Genomic DNA, 26,872 nt, shown 5'->3' on the forward strand with positions numbered 1-26,872 from the left:
ATGTCAAATCACCACATGTCTCCAGCATGTGATAGACGGCACTTTCCATGGGGCATGAATAACATGGGTTCCCCCACCAATGAGCCTTGGGCAATGCGACCACCATTTCTTGAGGCTGATGTGAGTAGAACTGCTCCTGGAGGGTGTGGGAGAGGGTTAGCTTGGTTCTGCTGATGTGCATGTAGGCAATACTCAAAACTGCTGTCACATTCACTGATACCTAATTTCCTTCCACACCAACTGTCATTGCAATCCTGTTCATACTTACGTGGCTGTACACCACCCCCCCCCCCGCTCTACTCAGAACTTCCTTCCAAGTAAACATGTATAGTAGAGGGCTGCAACCCAGCAATTTGGTGTACGCTTAAGCCAGAGTAAGCTTTAGCTCTCACTAAATGGGCCTAGGCTTCGGCTTTAAGTAAGGTTGCCAGAAAAACACCAGTCTTCAGGGATATCCATTATTTATTTAGGGCAGGGGTCCCCAATGTGGTACTTGTGAGCGCCATCATGTGTCTGCCAACACCTCTTGTGCACGCTGAGTGTTTTCAGGAAGTGAGCAGGACCAGGTAGGGCTTTTGCCCAATAAGGCTTCTGGTTAGCTACTGGTGATTTGATTTGGTGTGCAGGTTTTTAAAAACGTTTTGGTAGCAGCTGCCACCACAACACAAGAATCCACACTGTTTTACTGAAGTTAAGTTGTGGCAAAGATTTTGTAGCTGGCTCCGCCCCCTGTGGCACCATTTTGTGGCAGCTATGTTATTGCTGCGCCCGCCATGCCGTGTCAGAATTCCAAATGTAACCCCCTTATTTAAAAAGGTAAAGGTGCAAGTACTGGGTCATTACTGACTAGGGTTGCCAACCTCCAGGTACTAGCTGGAGATCTCCTGCTGTTACAATTGATCTCCAACCGATAGAGATCAGTTCACCTGGAGAAAATGGCCACTTTGGCGATTGGACTCTATGGCATTGAAGTCCCTCCCCTCCCTCCTTAGGCTCCGCCCAAAAAACCTCCTGCCGATGGCAAAGAGGGACTTGGCAACCCTATCACTGACCCAATGGGTAATGTCATCTCCTGACGTTTACTTAGGGTTGCCAACCTCCAGGTCATAGCAGATCTCCTGCTATGACAATTGATCTCCAGCCAATAGAGATCAGTTCACCTGGAGGAAATGGCTGCTTTGGCAACTGGACTCTATGGCATTGAAGTCCTTCCCCTCCCTCCTTAGGCTCTGCCCAAAAAACCTCCCGCCGATGGCAAAGAGGGACCTGGCAACCCAGGCATACTATGTTTTCGGGCTAATTTGCCACTGCCACTGCCTTCCCCAGTCATCTCCACTTTACCCCTAGCAAGCTTAAAGGTAAAGGTCCCCTGTGCAAGCACCGGGTCATTCCTGACGCATGGGGTGACGTCACATCCCGACGTTTCCAAGGCAGACTTTGCGGGGTGGTTTGCCATTGCCTTCCCCAGTCATCTTCCCTTTACCCCCAGCAAGCTGGGTACTCACTTCACCGACCTCGGAAGGATGGCAGGCTGAGTCAACCTTAAGCCAGCTTGAGTCAACCTGAAACCGACTTCCGTCGGGATCTGAGCAGAGCTTGGACTGCAGTACTGCAGTTTACCACTCTGTGCCACGGGGCTCCTCTAGCAAACTTGTGTGTGTAAAGTGCCGTCAAGTCGCAGCCGACTTATGGCGACCCCTTCTGGGGGTTTTCATGGCAAGAGACTAGCAGAGGTGGTTTGCCAGTGCCTTCCTCTGCGCAGCAACCCTGGTATTCCTTGGTGGTCTGCCATCCAAATACGAACCAGGGCTGACCCTGCTTAGCTTCTGAGATATGACGAGATCAGGCTAGGGAACTATAATGCATGTTTCCTCTCCGAGACTGTTAACAGCCCCACTCGTGCCAGACTGTCTCAGCTCCTTTCGCTTTCTGGGCCGCCCTCTCGCCGTACTCTGCAAGGGCGCCTCTGGGAGTTGTTGTTTTTTTTTCTCATTTCGGTCGCCCAGGGCGCATGCGCACAGCCCTCCCCTGCTGCGCGACTCCCGCGGGAATCCTTTTCTCTCTTCCAGCTGCGGCTGCAATCGATGTGCGGGGGATCGATGCAGCAGCCTGCTCGGCGCAACCTCCCTCGGCCCAGGCTGTTCCCGCCGCCGCCGCCTCCCGCCCCGCTCCCGTTGCCTTTGCACCCGCCCATCGATGCCGTCGGGCCTCCAGCTGCCATTTTAAGCGGGGAGAGGCCGAGGCCGAAGGAGGGGCTGGTGAGTATGCGGATGGAGCGCGCCTCGCTCTAGGGGGGCTGCGGGTCGTCCGCGCTCCGCTTCTATGGAGGAGCTGACCCGCCTCCCCCCCCCCCGTCCTGAGCTCCTTCTCACGCTAGGATGGGGGGGGGAAGGTACGGGTGAAATGTTGGAAGCAGCGTGGGTTCAGAGAGGCGTGTGAGCCACGTGGGAGATCATTAAAGGCTTTGTGTGAGTTAAGTGCCTTCAAGTCGCTTCCTACTCATGGCTACCCTATGAATGAAAGTCTTCCAAAATGTCCTATCTTTGTTTTTTGTTGTTTTTTTTTAATTATTTTTTTTCATTTAATATATCCATAACAACAATATTATTATAATAACAATAAGGAGAAAAACAGTTTTCTAATTTAACAATCAAATGACTTCCCCTCTCCCTCTCCCGTCTAAAATTAAATTGTATAATCTTTTGCTAACAGGACTAATCCCAATATTGGTTCTTGTAGGTTATCCGGGCTGTGTAACCGTGGTCTTGGTATTTTCTTTCCTGACGTTTCGCCAGCAGCTGTGGCCGGCATCTTCAGAGGAGTAACACTGAAGGACAGTGTCTCTCAGTGTCAAGTGTGTAGGAAGAGTAATATACACACACTTGACGCTGAGAGACACTGTCCTTCAGTGTTACTCCTCTGAAGATGCCTGTCACAGCTGCTGGCGAAACGTCAGGAAAGAAAATACCAAGACCACGGTTACACAGCCCGGATAACCTACAAGAACCAATGAACTCTGACCGTGAAAGCCTTTGACAATAATCCCAATATTATTTTGATTTATTTGTTCTTGTCATAGCCAACATTATGAAATCCATACCTAATATAAAAAATTAACCCAAAATATGAATAAGGGGTTAGATCAATGAATATCCTTTAAACGGTCCCGTTAAAAACTAGTTTTCACAGTACATTCTCCAAGCCTCCCATTCCTCCCAAAATTGTTCATTATCATTCTGATTTATCAGAGCTGTAAGTTTCGCCATCTCAGTCAATTCCAGCATCTTTTTTATCCAGTCTTTTTTTATCTGGTATCTCAACTGTCTTCCATTTAGCTGCATATATCAATCGAGCAGCCGTGGTGGCATAAATCAAAAAATTAAAAATGTCCTATCTTTGACAGCCTTGCTCAGATCTTGCAAACTGAGGGCTGTGGCTTCCTTTACTGAGTCAATCCATCTCTTGTTGGGTCTTCCTCTTTTCCTGCTGCCTTCAACATTTCCTATTATGACTGTCCTTTCCAGTGACTCTCCTCTTCTCATAATGTGACCAAAATACAATAGCCTCAGTTTAGTCATTTTAGCTTCTAGGGTCAGGCTTAGGGACAGACTCACTCCTTTGTTGACATAGGTACACCTTTTAGATTCAAGTCCAGTAGTACCCTATGGACCAACAAGAATAAGCTTGCCTTTGTAACATGGTGTTGGAGGAGAGTGTTATGGATACCGTGGACTGCCAAAAAGACAAATCAGTGGGTTTTAGATCAAATCCAGCCTGAACCGACCCTAGAAGCAAAAATGACTAAACTGAGGCTCACTGGAAAAGACAGCCATGCTAGGAAAAGTGGAAAGCTGCAGGAAAAGAGGAAGACCCAACAAGGGATGGATTGACTCTATAAAGGAAGCCATGGCCCTCAGTTTGCAAGACCTGACCAAGGCTGTTAAAGATAGGGCGTTTTGGAGGACATTGATTCGTAGGGTCGCCATGAGTCAGAATTGACTTAACACACACACAAGCTTGCGAGAGTCAAAGCTTCCTTCGCCAGACCTTTGACTCTCCAGAGCTCATACCCTGAAAATCTTGATGGTCTCTAAGGTGCTACTGGACACAAATCTAGCAGTTGCGCTACAGACCAACACAGCCAGCATCTGAAACTATCTTCATAGTAAACCTAAAACTCCGCCTCTGGTTATAGGAACATAAGAAACCTGATAAATCAGAATCAAGTGTCTAACTAGTCTGGTAATCTAGTTCCATAACTGTCTAACAAATTACTTTTAGGAAGCCTGCAAGGAGGATATGAAAGCCATAACCCTCTCTGGTTATTTGGCTTCCCATTAACTTACTTGAAGTTTTCGTGCCCAGGTTTCCTTTTGTAGTGCTATCCTCCATTAATCTGTCTGATCCCTTTTCATTGTTATGAAGCCACTAGAATACCAAGCCACTAGACGTCATGGTATCTTGGAGTAGCAAAATCCATAAGTTAAGAAGTGCTCTGTTCCTTTTTTGTCACGCCTTTGCTACCCACCCTCTTTATGGGTAAAATGCTTTATGAATGGTTCTTTTTGTGTTTTTGTAGTTATCTTTGTCTTTCAAACAGTAGTTTAACTAACTGAATATGTTTTCACCATAATGTTTACTTGTATTAATTGTGTAACAATTATAACATTACTATATTTGATGCTTTTACCTCTTTTGTTAACTATAATTTCTTAATTATTTTAAAAATTATAATAAAAAGAATACATGAGTGTATAACATATAACTTTGAGGAATATATCAAAGTGAGAATAAATCTAATTACAAACAAAAACATTCCTGATACCAAGTTCTTCTGCGCTGAAAGTGCACAAGTAAACTAGTTAGTCGGTGACTGTAGTTGATCAATTAAAAATATTGGGGGGTTCCAAAGTTTTTTCTGGTGCACTAACCTGATCAGTTTTGCTAGTGAACAAAAGTTGCTAGCTAAATTGTTTTTAATCTCTCATACTATTTTTGCATACTATTTCATTATCACACTGAAATTGGAGTTCTGTACATTGATTTTGAATGTATATGCTGTCTTACTGCATGGATTTCTTTTCTCTTTGTTTCAGTCTGTTGGAAGGCAACCTTTGCTCACAATGTATAGACCAAAAGTAAGCCTGAAAGACAGGCAACAGCTTTACAAGCTCATTATTAGTCAGTTGCTGTATGATGGATACATCAACATTGCTAACGGTTTGATAAATGAGGTAAAGCCACAGTCTGTCTGTGCACCATCTGAACAGCTGTTACATCTTATTAAACTGGGTAAGTTGTGATGCCAACAAAGAGTTTAAGGCACTGTGCTTAGATCAGGTATGTGATGCTGGTTTTATATTATTTACATTTTGACAGCTATCGTAGCTGGCATGTCAAAAATCAAAATATTTCTGTTTCTAGGCTTTCTGTATTATCATTTCACCCTCCAGATATTATGCTGAGTGAATAGGACCATTAATTGCCCCAGATTTAAAAGGAGACAATGTAATAAATCCTTTTTCAGATTCTGACACTGATCTACTTCTGCAGTGTTTACTGTTTCTAGTGCTTTTCTAAGTTTTCTGCTGAGTTGCCCAGAACTTTTTCTGAGATGCTTTCAGTCTTCCGTCTCTCTAAATGAAGAGTCTAATCTGTGCCGAAATCTGTTTCCTTTGATAATGTAGATCATTTACTCAGTAATTTTGTTCTGCTTCAATCACTTGCATCAGCTCTTCACTGATATCATTTGAATGGGCAATACAAATACACCATATGTGATACAGTGCAATCCAAAGCAGAATTACACCCTTTTAAGCCCATCAAAGATCTGCAGGTCTGCTTTGGGTTGCAGTGGAACTTATCTAAAGGGGAGAGTTTGAGCTGCAACCCGTACAAATGGCCTCTGGTTAGAGTTATAAGAATCCTGTTGAAGTCAGATGTGAAGTGTTGCTGGATTAACATGATAGATAGTAGCCTATTGATGCCAGGTCTCTAAAGTAGACTTGAGAACAACTGCTGCTTTGTTTTTTTGCCATCAAGTCACAGCTGATTTAGGGCGACCCAGTAGGGTTTTCAAGGCAAGAGACGCTCAGGGGTGGTTTGTCATTGCCTGCCTCCATGTCACAATCCTGGTATTCCTTGGAGGTCTTCCATCCAAATCCTAGACAGGGCTGACCCTACTTAGCTATTGACATCTAACGAGATCAGGCTAGCCTGGGGCTATCCAGGTTAGAGCACGAATGCTTTTACTCTTCACTAATGTCTTTCCTGCTCAGAGTTTAAATGTGTGTGCATAGGAAAAATTCTTACTTCTTCTTCCAGGAATGGAGAATGACGACAGTGCAGTTCAGTATGCGATTGGGCGCTCCGACACAGTCGCTCCAGGCACAGGCATTGACTTGGAATTCGATGCAGATGTACAAACTATGTCCCCAGAGGCTTCTGAATACGAGACATGTTATGTCACATCTCACAAAGGACCGTGTCGTGTAGCTACATACAGCAGAGACGGGCAGCTAATAGCTACAGGATCAGCTGACGCTTCAATAAAAATACTTGATACAGAGAGAATGTTGGCAAAGAGTGCGATGCCTATTGAGGTAATGGTTGGAACAATAATACAAGAACGCTTACATTTTAAAATGTTTATTTCGCCTGATTGGGTTTAGCTCCATACTCTTTCCCTGCCTTCAGAAATTTTCCTGTTGTATAGGCGGCATTGTTGGGTTTTTCTTTATGTCCGGTGGTACACCTTGACCTCAGCTGTCTGATAGTTGCTCAGGTTATGTTATGCAGTCTCAAGGCTGACGAGGGCAAAGTTCTGACTTAGATCTAGAGAAGGAAATTGTAGTCATTGTGATTCTGTAACCTTTATATCACCCATGCACTTTGCTTTAGAGAACTTTGGGTGCATCTGGCCACTACAGCCAGAAACATTCTTGAGCAAATTTCACTACAGTGTTTTTGAAAGATGGGCATGCTTCAGTCAAGCCCGTTCTTTCAGTTCACTAGGATTCAAGCATCTGATCTCCCTTTCTTTGTCATGCAACTGATTCCTACCTGTTTAGCTTTTTTCTCCATCCACAATCCTGCGTACCTTGCAAGATCGCACAGGGCAGATTTTATGGGGGAACATGCAGTCTTTGAGCTTTTCTACAGTTTCTTGGGAGCAAATCTTTCCAGAAAAAACTTCATTTAGAGCAATTTAGTTTGGTAGAGTGTGTCTCTGCTAGTTCAGAGTGGGTAGCCATGTTAGTCTGTCTGCAGTAGTAGAAAAGGGCAAGAGTCTAGTAGCACCTTAAAGACTAACAAAAATATTTTCTGGTAGGGTATGAGCTTTCGTGAGCCACAGCTCACTTCTTCAGATACAGCTAGAAAGCTATTGTTTACCTAAATGCTGTCTTCCAAGTGCTCATTTCCTCTTTCAATGACGCTATTAGAGTAACCTGATTCTTAACACCTAACATTTTTATTGCCGAAGTACTCTCTTGACATAGCAGTATTTGACACTAGTATCTTTTATGGGGATGATTTCAGTAACTTGAAGCCATCAGAAATTTCCATAGATGAAAGGGATTTCTTTCTGCGGAGCATTACTTTCTTGCCACCTCTCCATTCTCCGAAGGTACAGGAACACCCCTTCCCCTGGGAACAGCACAAGTGGGCAGTCAATTAAAATGTATTTATTTAAATTTTTATATCCCGCCTTTCTGCCTATACAAAAGCCACCAAGGCGGCTAACGATTTAAAACATACATGACAAAATAAATTATAAAGCCATTAAAATAACCCCCCTTCAAACATACCTCATTAACACAACTTTAGAAAGAGAAACAAAATTAAAATATGTGTTAAAATAATACAAAACATAAAACATTGGTTAGGAAGCAGAGACTATTGAGGGGATGCCAAACGAAACAAATATTCACCCACCAGCGGAAGATGGCAACAGACACATCTCCCTGGAGAGGCAGTTCTAGAGCTTTAGTACCATGGCCCACTCCTGGGTTGCCACCTGCCTAATCTCAGAAGGCAACACCTGAAGCAGGGCCTCCAAAGATGACCATAACAGTTTACTACTCTTCTATGTGCAGAAATCCTCTGTGATATCGAAGCCAGTGGACAGAGTGTCATATTGTGGTTCCAGTGTTATGTTCTTATGCCATAGCGACAAAAAGTAGCCTTCACGTTCAGAGGCAGCAAACTTCTGAAACCCAGTGCTAAGAGGCAGTACTGGGCAAGATGGACCACTGGTCTAATCCATCAGGATTCCTCTCGCACTAGCGAAGCCACAGGCTCGCAAGGTTTGAACCAATCCTGAACTCTCACAGTTTCAGTTCCCAGTTGAAGAATGGGTACTTAATTTCCCACCTAGAAAAGTCTTTGTGAGGATGTACCAGAGTGTTTCTAAAGCACTCCAAAAGAGCCGTATAACCTCTGCTGAAAAGTTGCTCAATAGAACCTGCTGAGCCGCTGTGGCCTCCGGGGAGGTAGGTCCATTCAGTTAAATGTGTAATACATGCTATTCTTGGTCCTTACAGCCAAGATGCTAAAGTTCTGGCATTGTGATTTTTTTTCCAGGTCATGATGAATGAAACAGCACAGCAGAACATGGAAAACCACCCTGTTATTAGAACTCTTTATGATCATGTGGACGAGGTGACATGTTTAGCTTTTCATCCAACAGAACAGATCCTTGCTTCTGGATCGCGGGATTACACACTTAAATTGTTCGATTATTCGAAACCATCTGCTAAAAGAGCCTTCAAATATATCCAGGTTAGACACTTGTGCTGTAATTTTATACCGTGGCTTAGAAGTATCTGGCTTTCACTTGGAAATGTTTTTTGACGACTTGTTTATTTCATTGACTATGTCTACAAGCATTTGCAGAATCAACATCGTACTAGGGTTCAAGAAACTTCAGTTCCATAGTTTTCTTAAGAAATTAACTTGAATGTCTGTGTCCACAAGTATGACATACTTCATTTTCTGTTGCCTAAAGGCCAAATGTAGACATGGCATGGAATTCCATGTTTCTCCCCTGTTCTTTGAACTGAAAATGCAGTCTCTGCTGGAATCAAGAATGGTGGGAGAAAGGGGGTGCTTAATTCTACTTCTTCAAGATTGGTCTTCTCAGAATTACCCCTACCTCATGTTGCTTTCCCATTCCTGGGGAAGAAGATACTTGTTTAGAGAATTTACGTGTCACCCTTCCAGAGAGCTGATTGTGCCTGGTTCCCATATCTTTCTCCTGCAGTAAAGAAAGGAACTCGTAGAGGAGAAGAATTTAATCAGTGTTTCTGTGCCCACTTCTTGCTCTGAGGGCAGTTTAGGATTTAAAAAAAAAGAAAAGACTCCAAGGATTGTAACACATCCTCCGTGTAACATCCAGTTTGGACCTGATCTGCAGGCTTTGGAAAAACTGGGAGTCAGGTCCTCTGAAATGCGTGCCCTGCTCTAAAAATCTAGATAGATTTGGTGGACCTTGATCGTCTAGTTGTATCTGTGGGCCAGAAAAAAAAATCGCTCTAAATCTCTTCCCCTGCCAAAACTAATTTCTTAGCTTTTAGCAGTTGCTTTGAAGCATGAGTCTTTTTGTGAGGGGCTGAGTATGGTCTTTGGGAAGTGCATAAAATTTATTAGGCGCAGGCGCCATAACTTTTTAATCATTTTTCTTCTCTTCAAAACCTACTACTTGTGCTCCTTCCCACGGGTAAGCTGATATGGCTGGCACCGGCTCTGCCCCTCCCCTGGACAGTTGATCAAGCTGCTGCTCCTGCCCCACACTCCCTCCTCCCCCACCGCTAGACAGCTGATCTTGGAGCTGAAGACTGCTCTTGTGGTGCTCCCCCCCCTTCTGATTCGTGGGTTGGGTTTTCAGGATCCTGAATCCTCTCTAGTCCAAAGATGCAGGTGAAAAGCTTCATACAAATAAAGCTTAGCCGGTCACCAGTCCAGCCTTCGCAGTGGCCCTGCCAACTTCCCCAAAAGGTCTGCAGGGTGCTGGGGAAGTGCCTGTGGGTGCCGTGGGTCCAATTGCTACGTCATTAGGGCATCACTGACCTAAATGATATTTACAGAAGCCTCTGGGACTCGTGAAATTAGGCCCCTAAGACTGAATGAATGAAACTCACAAAATTTCTTAGTCCGTTGTCTCATGCAGTGCACATTGATAATCCTTATTCCGTAATGAGATGTCTTGGAGCTACATTGTGCCTTAATTAAAAAATCTTTTTAGGTAGGCTTTGCCTAAAAAAAAAAAAAAAAAGTCAAAGAAAATCAATTTTTTAAAAATTGAATTTGTTTAAAATCATTGGTTTTTATCCACCCTCTTTTTAGGAATAAATTTCTTCTGTACTTTGTACAGCAGCCAGCACAACGTTTGACAATTAGAACTGGAGTAGTAGTAGTAATAGTATGATATTAGCCTGTTTTAATGTTAATTGCCTATTTTCCAACTGTACAGGAAGCGGAGATGCTACGTTCTATCTCTTTCCATCCTTCTGGAGACTTCATACTCGTTGGGACCCAGCATCCAACCTTGCGACTATATGACGTCAATACTTTCCAGTGTTTTGTATCTTGCAACCCTCAAGATCAGCACACTGATGCCATATGCTCGGTTAACTACAACGCGAGTGCTAACATGTATGTGACGGGCAGTAAAGACGGATGCATCAAACTGTGGGATGGTGTTTCAAATCGCTGTATCACTACTTTTGAGAAAGCGCACGACGGAGCTGAAGTTTGTTCTGCCATCTTCTCCAAGAACTCCAAATATATTCTGTCAAGCGGAAAAGACTCTGTAGCCAAACTATGGGAAATATCGACAGGGAGAACCCTGGTCAAATATACAGGTGAGTAGAAGTTAACCTCAACAACAAAAAATAGTTCTTGGAAAGATCCAAGTAATGCAATATTTTTCTTTCATGCAGATTTATCTCTTATTGCATCAGTTATCGCAGCTAACTAAATGTATTAATATTTCATTTTGATATCTGTGGGCTTCTTTGCTTTACACATAAGTCTAGCTCCTCTTGAGCTGAGTTTTTCTACTTCAGTATTCCAAAAATGGATGCTTATTTTTGGGGGGTGAGCATATCTGTAAACCAGTTTGCATGCAATATGGTAATCTAAAGCAGAAATGGATAAAAGATTGTTTTCAGTGGATAAAAGATTGTTGGGCAACCTGGCAGACCCAGGTTATTTGTCTGCTTTGTGAATCCAGTTGGTCTGTCTGCCAGGATTTGGGGGGGGGGGGTTGTAAGTAGTTTGAAAGTAAAGCTTTCAACCCTCTGTAAAGCTTTCAGGATCAGGATAAAATCTAGATGGTTTTCTTTTGTCCATGAGCAATAACATCATGTGGAATAAGAAGGTTTTCTCCTAGATGTAGGAAAAAATCTAAGGTATGGTCTGCAATCTTGCCCAGTAGCTTACCTGGGGTCTTGCATAACTCTTTATTTAGGCCAGGATACACTCCTGGAAGGTTCGTGCATTTGATTTGTGCCCCACCAGTGTCACTTGGCATGGAAATTGTGTTGCTGATTTGATTATGTCACTGGGCCAGAACAAACCGCATCAATGCATAGAATTGTTCTGTTTGCTATTCTGTCTTTTCCCTATGCTTCCACTGTAAAATGCTGTTGCCATGACATAGACCTCCAAAGATGAAAGAAAGAAATTGTTTGAATGTCTTTATCCAAAGGAACTAGACAAATCTACCTTGTAATTTAAGTCTAGTATATAACATATTAGACCAGCAGGGTGCACCAAAGTCTTAGCATATTGAAATACCTTTAGTTGCTGGAAGGAAGTGTAGGTCACAAGTGAACACACGTGAATCTGCTTTATACTGAATCAGATCTTTGGTCCCTCAAGGTCAATATTGTCTACTCAGACTGGCAGGGGCTCTCCAGGGTCTCAGGTAGAGAGGTCTTTCACATCACCTACTGCCTGGTCCTTTTTTTTTTTTTTTTAACTGGGGATGCCAGGAATTGAACTTGGAGCCCTCTGTAGAGGCTCTTCTATTGAGCCACAGCCCCTCCTTCAAGGTCTTCCTTCATATATGCATATTGCAGTTGGACTATATCCTTTTGGGAAAGCATCTTGATGTTTAAAACACTTTTAGCCCTAAGTAAGCATTTACCTGTTATGACGCACCCCCCTTCCAACCACTTCAATATCCCACTCACTCAGCCCGGCCGTATGTGCTGAGGGGAAAAGACGTTGGCCTGAGTTATATTTGTGAGGAGAATTATTTTCCTTCTTCTCCAGTCCCACACCCGTATTCACCTCAGTGAGAAATAGGAGACAAGAGGCTTTTCAACTTAAACAGAAAACAGGGAAGTTTATTAAAGAGAACTTACAGAGATTGGTTTTTAAGAAGAGGCAGAATATTTTGGAGGGAAAACTCAGAGTTAGATTGATACAAGCAAGATTGCTTCAGAGAAATAGCGTAGATGTTCCCTTTACTCAAGTTACTTTCAGTTCTCAGTTCTCAAGCTTAGTTCTGTCTCTTCAGAACTATTTTACACATTCAGCTTCAGCTTTAGTTCTACCTCACAGAACTATTATTCAGACGTTCAGACTCTCAGTTTGTCATTCAGCTTCAGACTCTCAAAACTCTGTCCCCAGCCTAGCTCACTCTCTGACTACCCCAAGTGGCTGTAATGCTCCACACCTTCCTGCTACCTGGAATAGCTCTACCTCAGAAACTAATTCCCCTTTGTGACCTGAGAATAGGCCCTCAAGGTTGACTCAGCCTTCCATCCTTCCGAGGTCGGTAAAATGAGTACCCAGCTTGCTGGGGGTAAAGGGAAGATGACTGGGGAAGGCACTGGCAAACCACCCCGTAAACAAAGTTTGGGATGTGATGTCACCAAATGGGTCAGGAATGACCCGATGCTTGCACAGGGGACCTTTACTTTACTTTTAACCCAGTTCTCATTCCTGTCACTCCCACAGGTTGTGTGTGTCAGTAGCTTCGGCTTTTGCAGAACCCCTCAGGCTGACAGAGTACAGTCTGGCTTCCGCTCGGTCTTGCTACCAAGCTCTGAATCTCACACAGCCCTCTCTGGCTGGTCTCGAGCTTCCACTACTTTCTCAGCCTCCTCTCAGGCTGGTTCCACGCTTCGAATCCTCTCACAGCCCTCCTGTCAGGCTGGGTCCCAAACTTCGAATGCTTCCTCTGTCCCTCTCTGAGTTCAGAGTGTCAGCTCTCTGGCTCCTCCTGTCAGCTCTTGCAGCTGGTTATCCCCTTATCCATCACACCTGTCAAGCTATTTTAACTAGTACATGGTTAGGTGTGTTGAGAAAATGCCTCCTAGTGTCCTTATTTACAGTGGGTTGGATCCAACCAGCTTTTTTTTCTGAATCTCACCAAGTTCCCCTCGTTTCTACAGCCCCCTGTCTCACATGTCTTTTATAAATGTAGGTCCCATGATTCCCCCAGCATAGCCTTGGTGGTGAAGGAATCCTCCCTTTTTCACCAGTAAAAAACCTGGTTGGATCCAACCTAGAAAGCAGCAAATATTTTGGTTTATTTGATTGGCCTATGTTTGAAATGAAGGGACAAAATGCATTTAATAATACCTAATGTTGTATCCATAGTACTGTGAGAACAGAATTTTCTCACTCCATACATTAGTGCACTCAAACTGTTCCCAAAACATTATCTCAGTTCAGGTTCCAAGCACTGTGGCAGCAAATGCCAGGGCGGTAGGGACAATACCTGGTGAGGATGGAGTTCCAGGAGGAAGTGGTGTCGCTTTGGTGTGATGCTCTAGGAATTTCCCCCAATCTCTGTGGTAACAGCCATCGAGACCAGGGGAAATTCCTAGAGCATTGCTATCAACACTATTCTCCCCTCCCCCCAATTTTCTTTTACTCCTCAAATTATCAATGGTGGAGGATTTGCCAGCAGGCAAATGGCAAGCCTAACCACGGTGAGTCAGTGTAACCAAAGGAACAGCGCTGGTTGCAGTGTGCAGTTGAAGAAACGGCAAAAACAACAACACTTCCCTCGTTTTTCAGTGGTGGAAAATGATGTTTGTATCCAGCCTATAGTTTGTGTTAGATATTTGATTGGAATACAGTCTAATTTCCTTCTTGGAGATCATTAATGAAGTGTATCAAATGATGAAAATTTTAAAATAGTGGTTCCATGCAAATTTACAGAATTAGATTCCAAATTTCAGAATCTGTGGAATGAAGTCCCTTGAATTCTGGGAAGTATAATTTAACATTTATGGCTGTTATCTGCTGGAAATAATTTGTTACATTTAGCCCTCATCTGGAAGTATATACATTCTGATAAGATTAAAGACCTTTAGACTGCCTGTCTCAAAACCAGGAAAAGGATTTCAGCATCAGCTAATGGACAGGATATATTTTTCAGTATTCTGTGCCTCAGGTGTTGTGCTCTATTTAGTTGACGTTAATTAGCAAACAGTATGACTATTTATGTAATCTTACCTGTTATGTACTGAAAAGAGATTTATGGCACAGTTGGAGCACAGAGTAAAGACACAATCTAGAATAAGTGCTTCTCCCAATTCTACCATAAGTTTAGGGAAGAAATATCTAAATGTGTTGATACATTTGATAGTCTCCTTGCCTTTAAGTGCAATGATATTTTGAAGGCAACACAGATTTTTCCTCCTAGTACTGTGCAATCAAAATGTTTGCTGCTGATGAACTATTCCTGATCTCTTTCAAATATGTCACAAGGGCCATTATGGATTCAAACATAATGCTATACTTCTTTTAAAAGTCCATTTTTTACCCCTGGGTGAAATTATCATATGTGATTAAAAAGCTCTCTTAGCAATACTGTCCCTTTAGCAGGGTGTAACACCACTTTCCCAATAGATTAATTTTTAATGATAGGAGATTGTATCATTAGGAGATCGTATCATGCAAGTTTTTAAATAACATATATGCTAATTTCTTCTGGGTTCCATTTCCCTTGATCTGTTTACTACTTTGTCATGTAATTAATTTGTATCAGGTTTTCATTTGTTACTAACAGCCATTACATCTGAAATGAACCTTTTCCTATAAGGACTCAGACTGAGTTTCTGACCTTAAACAGCCATAAGTTTTTTATAATACCTCAAGTGCCTTCCTGCACACTGTTGGCAATAGTACTTCATGTTACTAACCATCTGTCAAAGTAATAGAAATCATTTATTATCATTTAAGAGAGCAAGCTTGCAAAGAAGAAATGGTTCATAAGTTGAAGCTCCTGAATGAAGCCCCAGTTTAAATTTGTCGAGTGGAAGCCCATCCTTTTTATGATACCCCCTGTGGCAAATACTTTTAAGGGATACATCGAATACCTTGTTTCACCCAACATAGAATTAACGTGTGGAATTTACTATTGCTGAGTTGTGGTATTGTGTCCACTAGTTTAGATGACTTTAAAGGGGGATAATTCATGAACCGGTAGTCCCATCAACAGTGATTAGAACAGTTCACTAAGCAGAATTCTTAAGTCCAGATGAAGCGTATCCTTGAATTCCAGGTACCTGGGGCCATTTAGAGGAGGGCTGGGAAGTTTCTGAAGCATCTAAGTAGTCGCCATGGAAACTATGATGCTGAATTAATTTGATATTTTTTGTTTGATCCAGCAGGAAATGGTGGATATATAATAAAAAGCAATTCCATTTTCTGGAGAGAAATGGTCTAAAAGTATTTTAAAAGTCTTGTTTGCTTTGCAGATTCTGGTTGGATCCTAGCCCTCTGAGTTTCTGTATAAGTCTATTGGTAGCGAAGTCTTAGGTGAATATATACCTTGTCATAGATAGGAGGAAAGTAATCTTGCTTATGGGAACAGTTCTTCAAAACCATTAAAATCCATACAGCAGTACACTTTTCACTGTGCTTTGTAAACTAGCAGTTGATAATCAAGTTCTGCTTTCAAACTCTTATGTCAGCATTGTGTAGTGGTTAAGAGCAGTGGACTCTAATCTGGAGAACCGGGTTTGATCCCCCACTCCTCCAGATGACTGGCAGACTCTAATCTGGTGTACCAATTTGTTTCCCACTCCTCCACATGAAGCCAGCTGGGTGACCTTGGGCTAGTCACAGTTCTCTCCAAACTCAGCCCCACCTACCTCACAAGTTGTCTGTTGTCAGGAAGGGAAGGGAAGGTGATGGTAAGCCGCTTTGAGACTCCTTAAAAGTAGAGAAGAACGGGGTATAAAAACCAATTCTTCTTAATGGGATGATTATTCCAATGGAAATGTTGCACTTGGCTTATCTGCTTCACTTGTATAACAACTATATAAGTTCAGAATTATTCAGTCCTAACCCATGGATGCTTACTTAAAAGTAATCGTCACTGAGTTTACTGGGGCTTTCTTAATAAGTATAGAAGTATGATGTGATGTTTATATCAGAGATTCTCCAACCACAGTTCCATGGGACCCATAAGATCAATGTGCATTCCCCATGATTTTTTTTTTCAATCTGCCACCTCAGGCACTTCACTTTTGCTAAGTCACAATTGCCTTACATTTTTGTCTGGGAAATTCGTAGTGGTTACATTATTTCAGCGGAGTTGGGGCTTGGGGTTCTGCAGGATATGACATGTTAAAGGGGTAACAGCCTCAACCAAAAAGGGGTTGAAAAACCATCCCTTACACAAAGTCATGCTTCTGTTAATTTTTTAGCCCCTATTGCGCTTTGTTAATTAACGGTACAATTTGATCTTTAAGCTTGCTTTCTATTCCTTCCAAATGTTACCAGAGAAATACAGTTCTTATACAAGTTCTAAAACATCTGTAGTAATAAAATAGGTGACAGGGATACTCCTTTTACCTATCAGTTCTAAAGTTTCCATTTACCAAAACTGATACAGGTTTGTTATCACGCATCCTTGTAGAAAACACAGAACCCAACCAAAACTTTCAAAGAACTAAAGATTCTTTCTCCTTGTCCCAAAATGATATGACCAGTGAACATTCTCTTTTTAGTTTGATTACTATGAATAGGCTTGCAAACAATATATTTCAAAGTCTCTAACTTTAAAGTTAAATTCTATTTATGTCATTCATGATACATTGAGGCTTGAAAGAATTCATTGTTTTGTTTTGTTTTACAAATGAAGAAACTTTAAAAGCTAGATTTAGAAGAGAAATAGTGTGATTGCGCCTAAAAAAATTGACCTCCTAAGGCAGTGGTCGGCAAACCGTGGCTCCCGAGCCGCATGCGGCTCTTTGGCCCCTTGAGTGCGGCTCCGCCACAAATGACCTCGCCGGGCCGGGCGAGCACGCCGCGCCTCTCCGCCCTGCCGTCCCACCCGCCTCGTCCAGCCCTGCTGCCGCGAATGCTCCGTCTGCCCCTGCCGGCTGTGCCGTCGCCATGGGGGTGGGGAACGAGGCGGAGAGCTGGCAGGGCCCCAGCAGCGAGCAGGCCAGCGGCGAGGCGCTGCTCAACCTGTTGGACACTTGCGGGGTGTGCGGGCAGCACATCCAGAGCCGCCAGCCCCGCCTGCTGCCCTGCCTCTACTTGCTGGCTGCTGCTGCCTGCCCCTGCCACACCGCTACCTCATGCTGCTGCCCCCACTGCCCCTTCGCCCGGCGGTGGCCCCCCCAAAGCTGCCCCCTTGCTGCCGCCGCTCCTCCAGCCGGCCCCATCCTCGCCGGGCTCCACACACCCCTCGCTGCTGCACTGCAGCCCGGGTCGGTCGACAACAGAGACGGGGGGGGGGGGGGAATCGGCCAGCCAGCGGAAAGCTCCGTCCAGAAAGGAGAGTCCCCGGGAGGGACTGGGCTTGACAAAGGGAAAGGTGTCGGGGCCGAGGCTTGCCTCTTTGTCATGGGGCCCGCCCCCTCCCCCCCCCAATTCCAGGGTAGGGAAAGCGTGTGGGGGGGGGCATTATTTTGTCCCTTTTCGTTGTTGTTGGTGGTGGGGATGAGTAGATGTCTGGACTCGAGTTAAGCCCCCCCCCCCGCTTCCAGAAAGCTATTCCAGGCTACACACCCTTGGCACCAGCGGTGGTGGGGAGAACAGAGGAGAGGGACAAGGGCAAAAAAAAAGCACAGTGGCAGGAACAATACAGGCACCTGGTGCGTGCATGCGAAGTGGGAAGCATCATTAAGCAACTCCCCCTCAGGAGGGAGCATAACGTCGCCAGCAGCAAAGAGCAGTTTGCAAGGGGCTAGAAAGGCAAAAGCAGGCCAGATGGCCCCTTTCTCTTCGCCCCCTCCCCAGCTAGATATCCCGTTTTTTAAGAGAATGTCCTCTTTGGCCGTTTACGCATGGAAGGTTTTGCATTGGATTTGCCCCTCTATAGATGCACATTTCCCCCCATCCAAATTCTCAGAACTCTACATAGAGGCTGATTGCTGAGTTTTGAGAATTTGGATGGGCAAAATGTGCATCTCGAGAGCAGCAGATCCAAGGCAAAACCTCCCGTGCATAAAGGGCCTTTATTCCAGCCATATAGTCCAGACTGGAAATCCTTTTGCAGCTCCAGGGGACAGAAAGGACGGGCAACATCCCTTCCCACCCACCCCTCGCCTTCTTAACATTTTGATTCGTAGCAAAGGAGGAAGAGGGCACAGGCCAATCGACCCCAACCGCGGGCACGCTTTCCCGGGGAACAGCTTCACGGATCACAGTAGGGGCTGGCTCGAGAGCAAAGCAGGGTAGGTGAGGTGGCGTGATGTCGTGATAGTTTGGAAACTGCTTGATCAGGTGCACGAAAGAGCGGAGAGGGAAGGCGGTGGGGGGGAGATGCAACAGGGGAAGGGAACAGGTAGGCGCACAGCGGCGAGAACGCCTCTTTGAACAAATAAATAGGGTTTGACGGGTGTCTATGTCCGAGAAACTCAATTGCGAAAAGGAAGGCTTTCCATCTCTCTGCAGAACTTGGATTAATGCTGCTATGAAAGAAAGGCGTGGGGATTTTTTAAATGCAGAGTGCTGCGATCCTGTCTGTTGCAGTCATTCACGGTTTCCTTGCAACACCCATTGTTTACCTACTAGAACCAATGAACTCTGACCGTGAAAGCCTTCGACAATAAATTGTATGATATCAAGTTTTATTCAGTGTACCTATAGTTTCATTAAGACTTAAAACTTTAATTAAAGTTTATTAAGTTAATAAACAGTGTTCCTTCCTATATAGTTTAAGAAATTTGGCTCTCAAAAGAAATCTCAATTGTTGTACTGTTGATACTTGGCTCTGTTGACTAATGAGTTTGCCGACCACTGTCCTAAGGGATGAAAGTAAGTTTAGCCCTCTTCCAAGAAGGTGACAACTGAATGGTTGAAATACATTTGTTTGTTGCCTCAGCCAGTGGGTCTGTTAAAATCCCAGCAAACATTTTGTCATACTTTGATGAAAGTCCATTAGGATTCAGTGTTTTGCTACTCTTAAGTTGTCTAATGGTCTGCCTTACTTTCTGTACTGTAATTAGTTGGTTCAACCTATTCCTTTCCTCATCTGAAATTTTAGGAATCTGGACGTTAGAAAGACAGGCATCAACCTCTTTTTCTTGGGGTGAGTCAGACCTATATAATTGTGAATAACATTTAATCAGTTCTGACAAAATTAGATTTATTTCCAGTTCTATTCCACCCCAGTGTGAGATCTCAGGGCAGGTTATGTTTTATGTAAAGAAAGGAGAATAACTGATTCTTAAAAAGTGTATACTACATTACCCCACTCTTGCTGAACCTTGACTATGAAAGGTGAGCTAAATAAAGTTTTTCCATGAAATGGCTGAAACTTCCAGGCAGTCGCTAAAGTAAGTCCTACGTAGGGCAGATCTTCATAGTTTAGCCTTGAGATTAGGAATATGTTATAGTTACTAGTTCTCTTAAAGCTATAAACCTGCCCCTGTTGATTGATAGGTGAAGATATTCAAGTTCATAAGGGCAGTCTGTGTGCTGTACACAGGTCAAAAACTCAATTGGCAGGGGGTGCAGAAAATGGTATCCAGCCATGCCTGGAGTTGGAGAACATCTACTTGTTCAACATGCTTCCAAAAAAGAATAGCTAAAAATACATCCAGCAACATCCTAGGTTTTTAACTTTATTGTTTTTGCACAGGAGACAAAGAATTGTGAGGCCGTGATTACCCTGACTAGCAAGAACCCTTCTCCCATCTGTTTTTGACCAACCAGAATAGGTGTGGGTCCGGCTGGCTGGTTTTTGCCCCAAGAACACAATTATTCTGGCGGGAGTAAAACTGAGCCTTTGATTCCTCAGATTGGTTTTGCATTTGAAATGGCAGTGGCCGGTTGGAATGGAATTCAAGCAATTTTTTTTCTTCTGGAAAGTGGATGGCCACCTCATTGGGCATGGAACCCTTTCAGATGAGGCAGAGCCCCTGTTTTAGTCATTCACCACCATGAACAGCTTTGTACGAGACTTTGCATGTGTGATAGCAGCCAAGAAAAACGGATTTCCTTGCCAGCGCCGCAAGTACTAGCAAATTTTATGTCATAATAGGTCAGCTTTGGCACAATTCAACTGTCATGCATGTTCTAATCCTCTCCCTTCTGGTTCATTCACCACAGGCCACATGTAAAATTGGTGTATTTGTACTAACAAAATGGTTAGAAAATCCATTTGGGAACAATTGTCTCGATGGCTGACATCAACCTGCTATTTTGTCAGAGTAGCTGGCCAAGTCAGTGGGGAAAAAAGGCTCCAAAGAGTTAGGGAATTACATAGATTCCATGAAATCCATGGGTACGCCAATCTAATTGTCCCACTACCCCAATGGCAACATAGAAGGGCAGAGACATCTGCCTTCTGGTTTTACCTTGACAGTGTGGGTCTTTTACACACACTGATTATCATTATCACTCTTTATCATTTGATTGGGAAAATGTGCAAAATTACCCTTTTTTGTCTAGTTGAATCATAGAGTTGGAAGGGACCACCAGGGTCATCTAGTTCAACCCCCTGCCCAATGCAGGAAATTCACAACTACCTCCTCCCCACACCCCCAGTGACCCATACTCCATGTCCAGAAGTTGGCCAAGATGCCCTCCCTTTCATGATCTGCCTAAGGTCATAGAATCAGCATTGCTGACAGATGGCCATCTAGCCTCTGCTTAAAAACCTCCAGAGAAGGAGTACTTACCACCTCCCGAGGAAGCCTGTTCCACTGAGGAACTGCTCTAACTGTTAAAAAATTCTTCCTAATGTCTAGACGGAAACTCTTTTGATTAAATTTCAACCCGTTGGTTCTTGTCCGACCTTCTTGGGCAACAGAAAAAAACTCGGCACCATCCTCAATATGACAGCCCTTCAAGTGCTTGAACATGGTTATCATATCCCCTCTTAATCTTCTCCTCTTCAGGCTAAACATACCCAGCTCCTTCAACCTTTCCTCATAGGACTTGGTCTTCAGACCCCTCACCATCTTGGTTGCCCTCCTCTGGACACGTTCCAGCTTGTCTACGTCCTTAAATTGTGGTGCCTAAAACTGAACACAATACTCTATGTGAGGTCTAACCTGAGCAGAGTAAAGCGATACCATCACTTCATGTGATCTGGACACTATACTTCTGTTGATACAGCCCAAGATCGCATTTGCCTTTTTAGCTACCTCATGAGTCTTCAAACATTTTAATGGAATAATTCCTTTCCAACTTTAAAAAAAAAAACTTTGCTATGGACACAGCATTCTGTCTTAAATATTTGAAACAAAGTAAGACAAAGTAACAGATGTTTGTATTCACCTTTTGAAGAACTAATTCTGTAGTAACCAGTCTGTTGTTAGATCTAGCAGTGAAGAAGTTATTTAAATACCAGGATGGCTGATCTGAGATAACCTAATTCTACTACTGTTTAACAATGGAAATGGTGCTGGATCGGGGAGCCCTGGCTCCATCAATCCCTTCTTAACCACACAGCTAATCGAATAGCCTTGGGAAAGCTGCTTTTTTTTTTTTTCAGTCAAACACCCCTTACTCAGCTGGGAAGAGAAAACATAATAGCCGTTGAAGAAAGAAGGGAATACAAATGCAGGTTGAGTATCCCTTATCCGGAATGCTTGTGACCAGAAGTGTTTTGTACTTTGGATCTTTCCATATTTTGGAATATTTGCATATACATGATGAGATATCTTGGGGATGGGACCCAAGTCTAAACACAAAATTCATTTATGTTTTATATACAGTTTATACACAAAACCTGAATGTAATTTTAAACAATATTTTAAAAAATTGTGTATACTTTGAACCATCAGAAAGCAGTTTGGTGAGCTGCTGAGGTAATGCCTATATGTCGGCTCAAAATGTCCATATTTTGGATGTCCAGATAAGGGATACTCAGCCTGTATAATAATTCCAACTTGATGGTGACATAGCTAGAGAAGTTCTGTATGGCCTTATTAACAATTAAGCACACTTGTTTCTGGGCCCTGTTTTGCCCAGAGCAGTTTTTCAGACTTTAAAGGTCTGCTTGGGTCGTGGAGGAAAAATAAGATGCCGAACAAACTTTTCAATGCATAGACATAAAAAGTGGCATTTCCAGCAAGTTTTTTTAAAAGGGAGGGGGTACAAAAAATGCTGGGTGGGACCGCCCATATCAAGCGAGGGAGTATGTGGCAAAACTGAAAAGGAAATTTATATTCCATTTGGGGGCAAAGTATATTTGTTGTTTGCGCTGTGAAGATGGGGGAAAGCCAGTTTACCTCACAGTGGAAAAGATATGGCAACTTGCTTTTAGTGTATCTATACACTCCCCCTAAGAGGGATTCTTGGATTTCTTTCCAAATGTGTCACTATCTTTTGTCTGCCTTCCTTTTTACTCTTTCAGTTTCTCCTTCATTTTTAGAACTCCTTTCCTGTTAGTGTAAATCTATTCTCAAACTTCTTGTTTCATATTCTGTCAACCTCTACAGTAATTGAGGTCTGGCCAATGGTATTCTTTGTGAGCAAAATAAATTTTGAATATATATTTTCATATGTAATAAACCAGGGACATAATTTCATCAGTATACTTTAAAGTATTTAATTTGCAGGTGGGGAGTTGTTCACTGTAAAACTAATAACCTGGAACTAATAAATTAATTTTAGCAGTACCCCTAATTCTTCTCTCAGCTATGTCAACAATAACAGCCCTATTTTGTCCCTCCCATTTCAAACATTGTCCGTTTTTCATGGACATAGAAAGGGCAACGTAAAAGGTATTGTTGTCCCCAGATTTCTTGTTTTTGGGTTGTAGACAAGATTGTATGGCAGCTTTTTTGTTGCGGGTAGATCACTACCTATGAAAGACACGGACTCTTGTTCGTCAATTCTTTCACAAGGTTGATGAGCACGTTACGGATGGTCTTCCTTCAAAGATGCATGAATCTAGATGGCCATTTATTGATCTGTTACCAATGGCTGCTCCGTCAATGGCCTTGTCAGTGTCTGTAAGGAGAGGCTGACCTTCACTATTGACACAGTAGCTTATTTGGTATCCTCATTCTCTCTCTTTGTATCAGGCCTCCCTTGTATGTGAGCATCGAAACATACAATAACATCAGTAGGGGTGGTGAAAGACTTGCGACCAATCTGACACAACTTGGCAGTGAGGCCATTTGAAGGAAAGTGAGAGTGGCAAAGACAGCATTTACACTCCTACACACGAAGCCAGCTGGGTGACCTTGGGCAAGTTACAGCTCTGTTAGAGCTCTCTCAGCCCCACCTACCTCACAGGGTGTCTGTTGTGGGGAGGAGAAGGTGATTGTAAGCTGGTTTGAGTCTCCCTTAAGTGGTCGAGAAAGTTGGCATATAAAAACCAACTCTTCTTCTTCATTTATCTGCTGTCGTATCTGCGTGGCATCTTTCCACCAAACGGCCCTCACTGGCATAATGAGTGCTGTGTTCTCCCACCCCAAGATTGAGTCAGCCTGGTGTGATACCTCTTGCACAACCATTTTGGTCCCAATTGCTTGCATTGGTTTCAGCTGATCTATCACTCTTGCAGGGTATGGTATGAATGAAGCTCATGGAGCACTAGACAGTCCAGGTCCTTATCCATACCAGATGGTGAAAACCAGATGGGAGAGGCTGCGGCTAATGGAAATTGTTAAATAGGACTATCGGCTGACCGAGGCGAGGGGGAGGGCTGACCTTGTGTCTTTACAGAAGCTTGATCTGTAGAAATCAGTGTCATAACTCTTGGCTTTCTGGGGTATTTTCACTTTTCTGTCTACTTTCCAGCCTGGGTACAGAACCCAAGGCTGCCTTCATAGCTCTAGTGGGCGATTTGTATTGATCCTATTAGATCTCTCAGCACCCTTTAAGAGTACCAGTCAAATCTTGTGTGGAACTAGGTAGATGTAAATGGCCTGTCTGGTTCATTTGTTTGTGACCAGAAATTTTGAAGACAGCCAGGTGTAGGTCAATATTATGGAAGGTGAATTATAGACTGCCTAGTTTTTATGCTATCTCACTTTTTCCCCTAAGTTCATATGAGGCTGTTGAGAGATCATGTGTAGTTGAAGTGTGAACAGTAAGTATGTTGATAGCACCAACTCTATTTGTGTTGTCCATTGAATCAAGGAACTTCAGTACTGGTAACAATGAGAATAATTGGTTAAGGTAGTTTGAATACTGATTCCCAGTGAGACGAAAGTGATAGTGATTGCTGATTCCTGTGTTACGGAGAAAAAGGGAAAGCACCCATTGATTTATTGGGCCTGTCCTCCTTTAATCAGTGCATTGTTAGGGGGAAAGGGGGTCTTGGACCTGGAGTTTGTCCTCGACAAATCAGGCATCTGTTGAGGCCAAGAGAGCATAGTATCACTTGGTATCGGGTCCATCCGGAAATCAGTGATCTAGCATTCATACTTCTGTAACCCGTGGGGTTAATTATAATGTATATGGGTTTACCCCTTCAAGAGCTTTCAGAAAGGACAGCCTGCAGCAGCCTGCCTGTAAGTTGTGGAGGAATGAAACAGAAGACATTAGCTACTGAGCAACTGCACTAGCTATCTATTAGCTTCTAGTGTATAGTTTGAAACAGTGGTGCGATCTTTTTGAAGTCCTAAGCGCCTTAGGTCCTGTGCACGTAAAGAACCCAACCTATCTGCATGCTCTCAGGGACCGTTCATTTGGAGCAAAGTATCTCCTGCAATGGACCCTGAGCTGTAGACATTTGTCTGAGCTGATCTGTGCAGGCTTTTAGAACAGTTGGGAAGGCTTTCCTACTTAGGGGATGTCATTGCTGATTTCACCCGATTACCATACAGCTGCTTGTTCGAGGAAACTTATTTTGCTGATTGAACTGTATTGGAACCTGATATTTAGCAACATGAGGCTCACTAGGATATGACTTAAGCGTTGAGATTTTTGCTTGGTGGCTGTTTTAATGGCGTTATCTATGTTGCCGCATCTGCAGGGGCCGGTCTAAGTGGGCGTCAGGTTCATAGGACCCAGGCGGTCTTCAACCACACAGAAGACTACGTGCTTCTCCCCGACGAAAGGACCATCAGCCTCTGCTGCTGGGACTCGAGAACAGCCGAACGGAGGAACCTCCTTTCCTTGGGGCATAACAGCATAGTCCGCTGCATCGTCCACTCACCTACCAATCCTGGTTTCATGACCTGCAGCGATGACTACCGAGCTCGGTTTTGGTACCGAAGGTCAACCACGGATTAAGTCTGCATTTGTGATATAGCCGCTTGCGTTTTATTCTACTTTTTCTACTAATCCCCCCCTTTTTTTTTTACTTCGAATTTAAACAGTTTGGGCTAAATTTTCTCAACAAACGGAAAAAAAAACAGCAAAATAATCCTTACTGAAAGAATAGTTCTAAAGTTGGGTCCATATGTTGAAAACAGCTGGAGCAGCTTAGAATAGGCCAGTGTTGGTTGTCTACCTGTACATGCTTTAGAACTAGGTGACACTCAACGTTCTCTCGCCAGGCTCAGACTTCTGTTTTTAAGAAGCCTCGGCCTCCATTGTTTTGATTCATTAAATGTGCAGTTAACTGCTGTTTTGTATATTTTTATTCATTTGTCCTTCTGGTTATCTCACCATGAAGTAGATTTTTGTGCCATTCTTTTGGGCTTTTTACTAAACTGCTGTTCTTAAGATGATGTAGATCAATTAAAGTTTTGATTACATCTTGGGTTTGGAGTGGTGTGTTGATTTTCCTGTAATTAGCTCCCACCCTATTTCTGCACATTCATTGACCTCCCAACTTTCTCCTCTCCCCTCCCATGAGGGGGCCCAGGTGGCTTCCATCATTTTCCTCTCCTCCATTGTATCCTCACAACAACCCTGTGAGGCAGGTTAGGCTGAGAATTGCTCTGTAGTGCTCACAGCTGAAGTTTGGGGCTATGTGAACAGACAGCTCCTCCTCTAAGAGTTGAAGTCCTACAAGGAGAGGTATACTGGTATCAAACTTTCCCTGTGCTGCTCTGAACATAAGAGCATAAGCCTTCCAAGTTGGCAGTCATCACAACATCCTGGGGCAGGGAGTTCCACAATTTAACTATGCGTTAATTCTATGCATTAAGTCTGGAGACTTGAAGTTGGGATCCTGCCTGTTAAGATTGGGCCTTTTTCTTCATTGCCTTTGTTTCTCCTTTAAAAAAAAAATTCAACTACCTTCAATATGCTCTGCCTCTTACAGAGCAATGAGCAGTCATCATCATACTTCTTTTTTGGGGGAGGAGGATGTGAGGATTCCTTTTTCATTTCCAAAGAGATACATTTTTACATACCCAAGGAGTTCGTCGAGTATGCATTGAGCCGCTGCTTTGACTCTGTATGGCCTAGTTTCTCTGCTCTTGGGCCTCTCGACTGAATTTTAGAGGAAATAAATGAGCATGCATAACCAAATGTTCTGGAATTATGAGACGGGATGAGAGACCTAGTAGCGTGTGGCTCTCGCTGTCCA

The 26,872-nt window shown here is 43.4% G+C and overlaps 1 protein-coding gene across 2 annotated transcripts; it reads left to right on the forward strand.

Moving 5' to 3' along the window:
- On the forward strand, positions 1-25,626 carry CSTF1 (cleavage stimulation factor subunit 1). 2 transcript variants are annotated; one of them, XM_056844220.1, is made up of 7 exons: positions 1-120; positions 2,070-2,258; positions 5,097-5,292; positions 6,325-6,602; positions 8,584-8,781; positions 10,472-10,862; positions 25,367-25,626. In XM_056844220.1, the coding sequence occupies exons 1-7, from the start codon at positions 1-3 to the stop codon at positions 25,624-25,626; spliced, it is 1,632 nt and encodes a 543-aa protein (XP_056700198.1). The 2 variants fall into 2 exon arrangements, with proteins under 2 accessions (XP_056700198.1, XP_056700197.1); XM_056844219.1 differs by lacking the exon at positions 1-120 and adding an exon at positions 19,472-19,516 and having other exon boundaries at positions 2,177-2,258.
- Positions 25,627-26,872: the final 1,246 nt, after the last annotated feature.

This window comes from Euleptes europaea, chromosome 2 (genome assembly GCF_029931775.1).
Source record: "Euleptes europaea isolate rEulEur1 chromosome 2, rEulEur1.hap1, whole genome shotgun sequence".
NCBI classification, from domain to species: Eukaryota; Metazoa; Chordata; class Lepidosauria; order Squamata; family Sphaerodactylidae; genus Euleptes; species Euleptes europaea.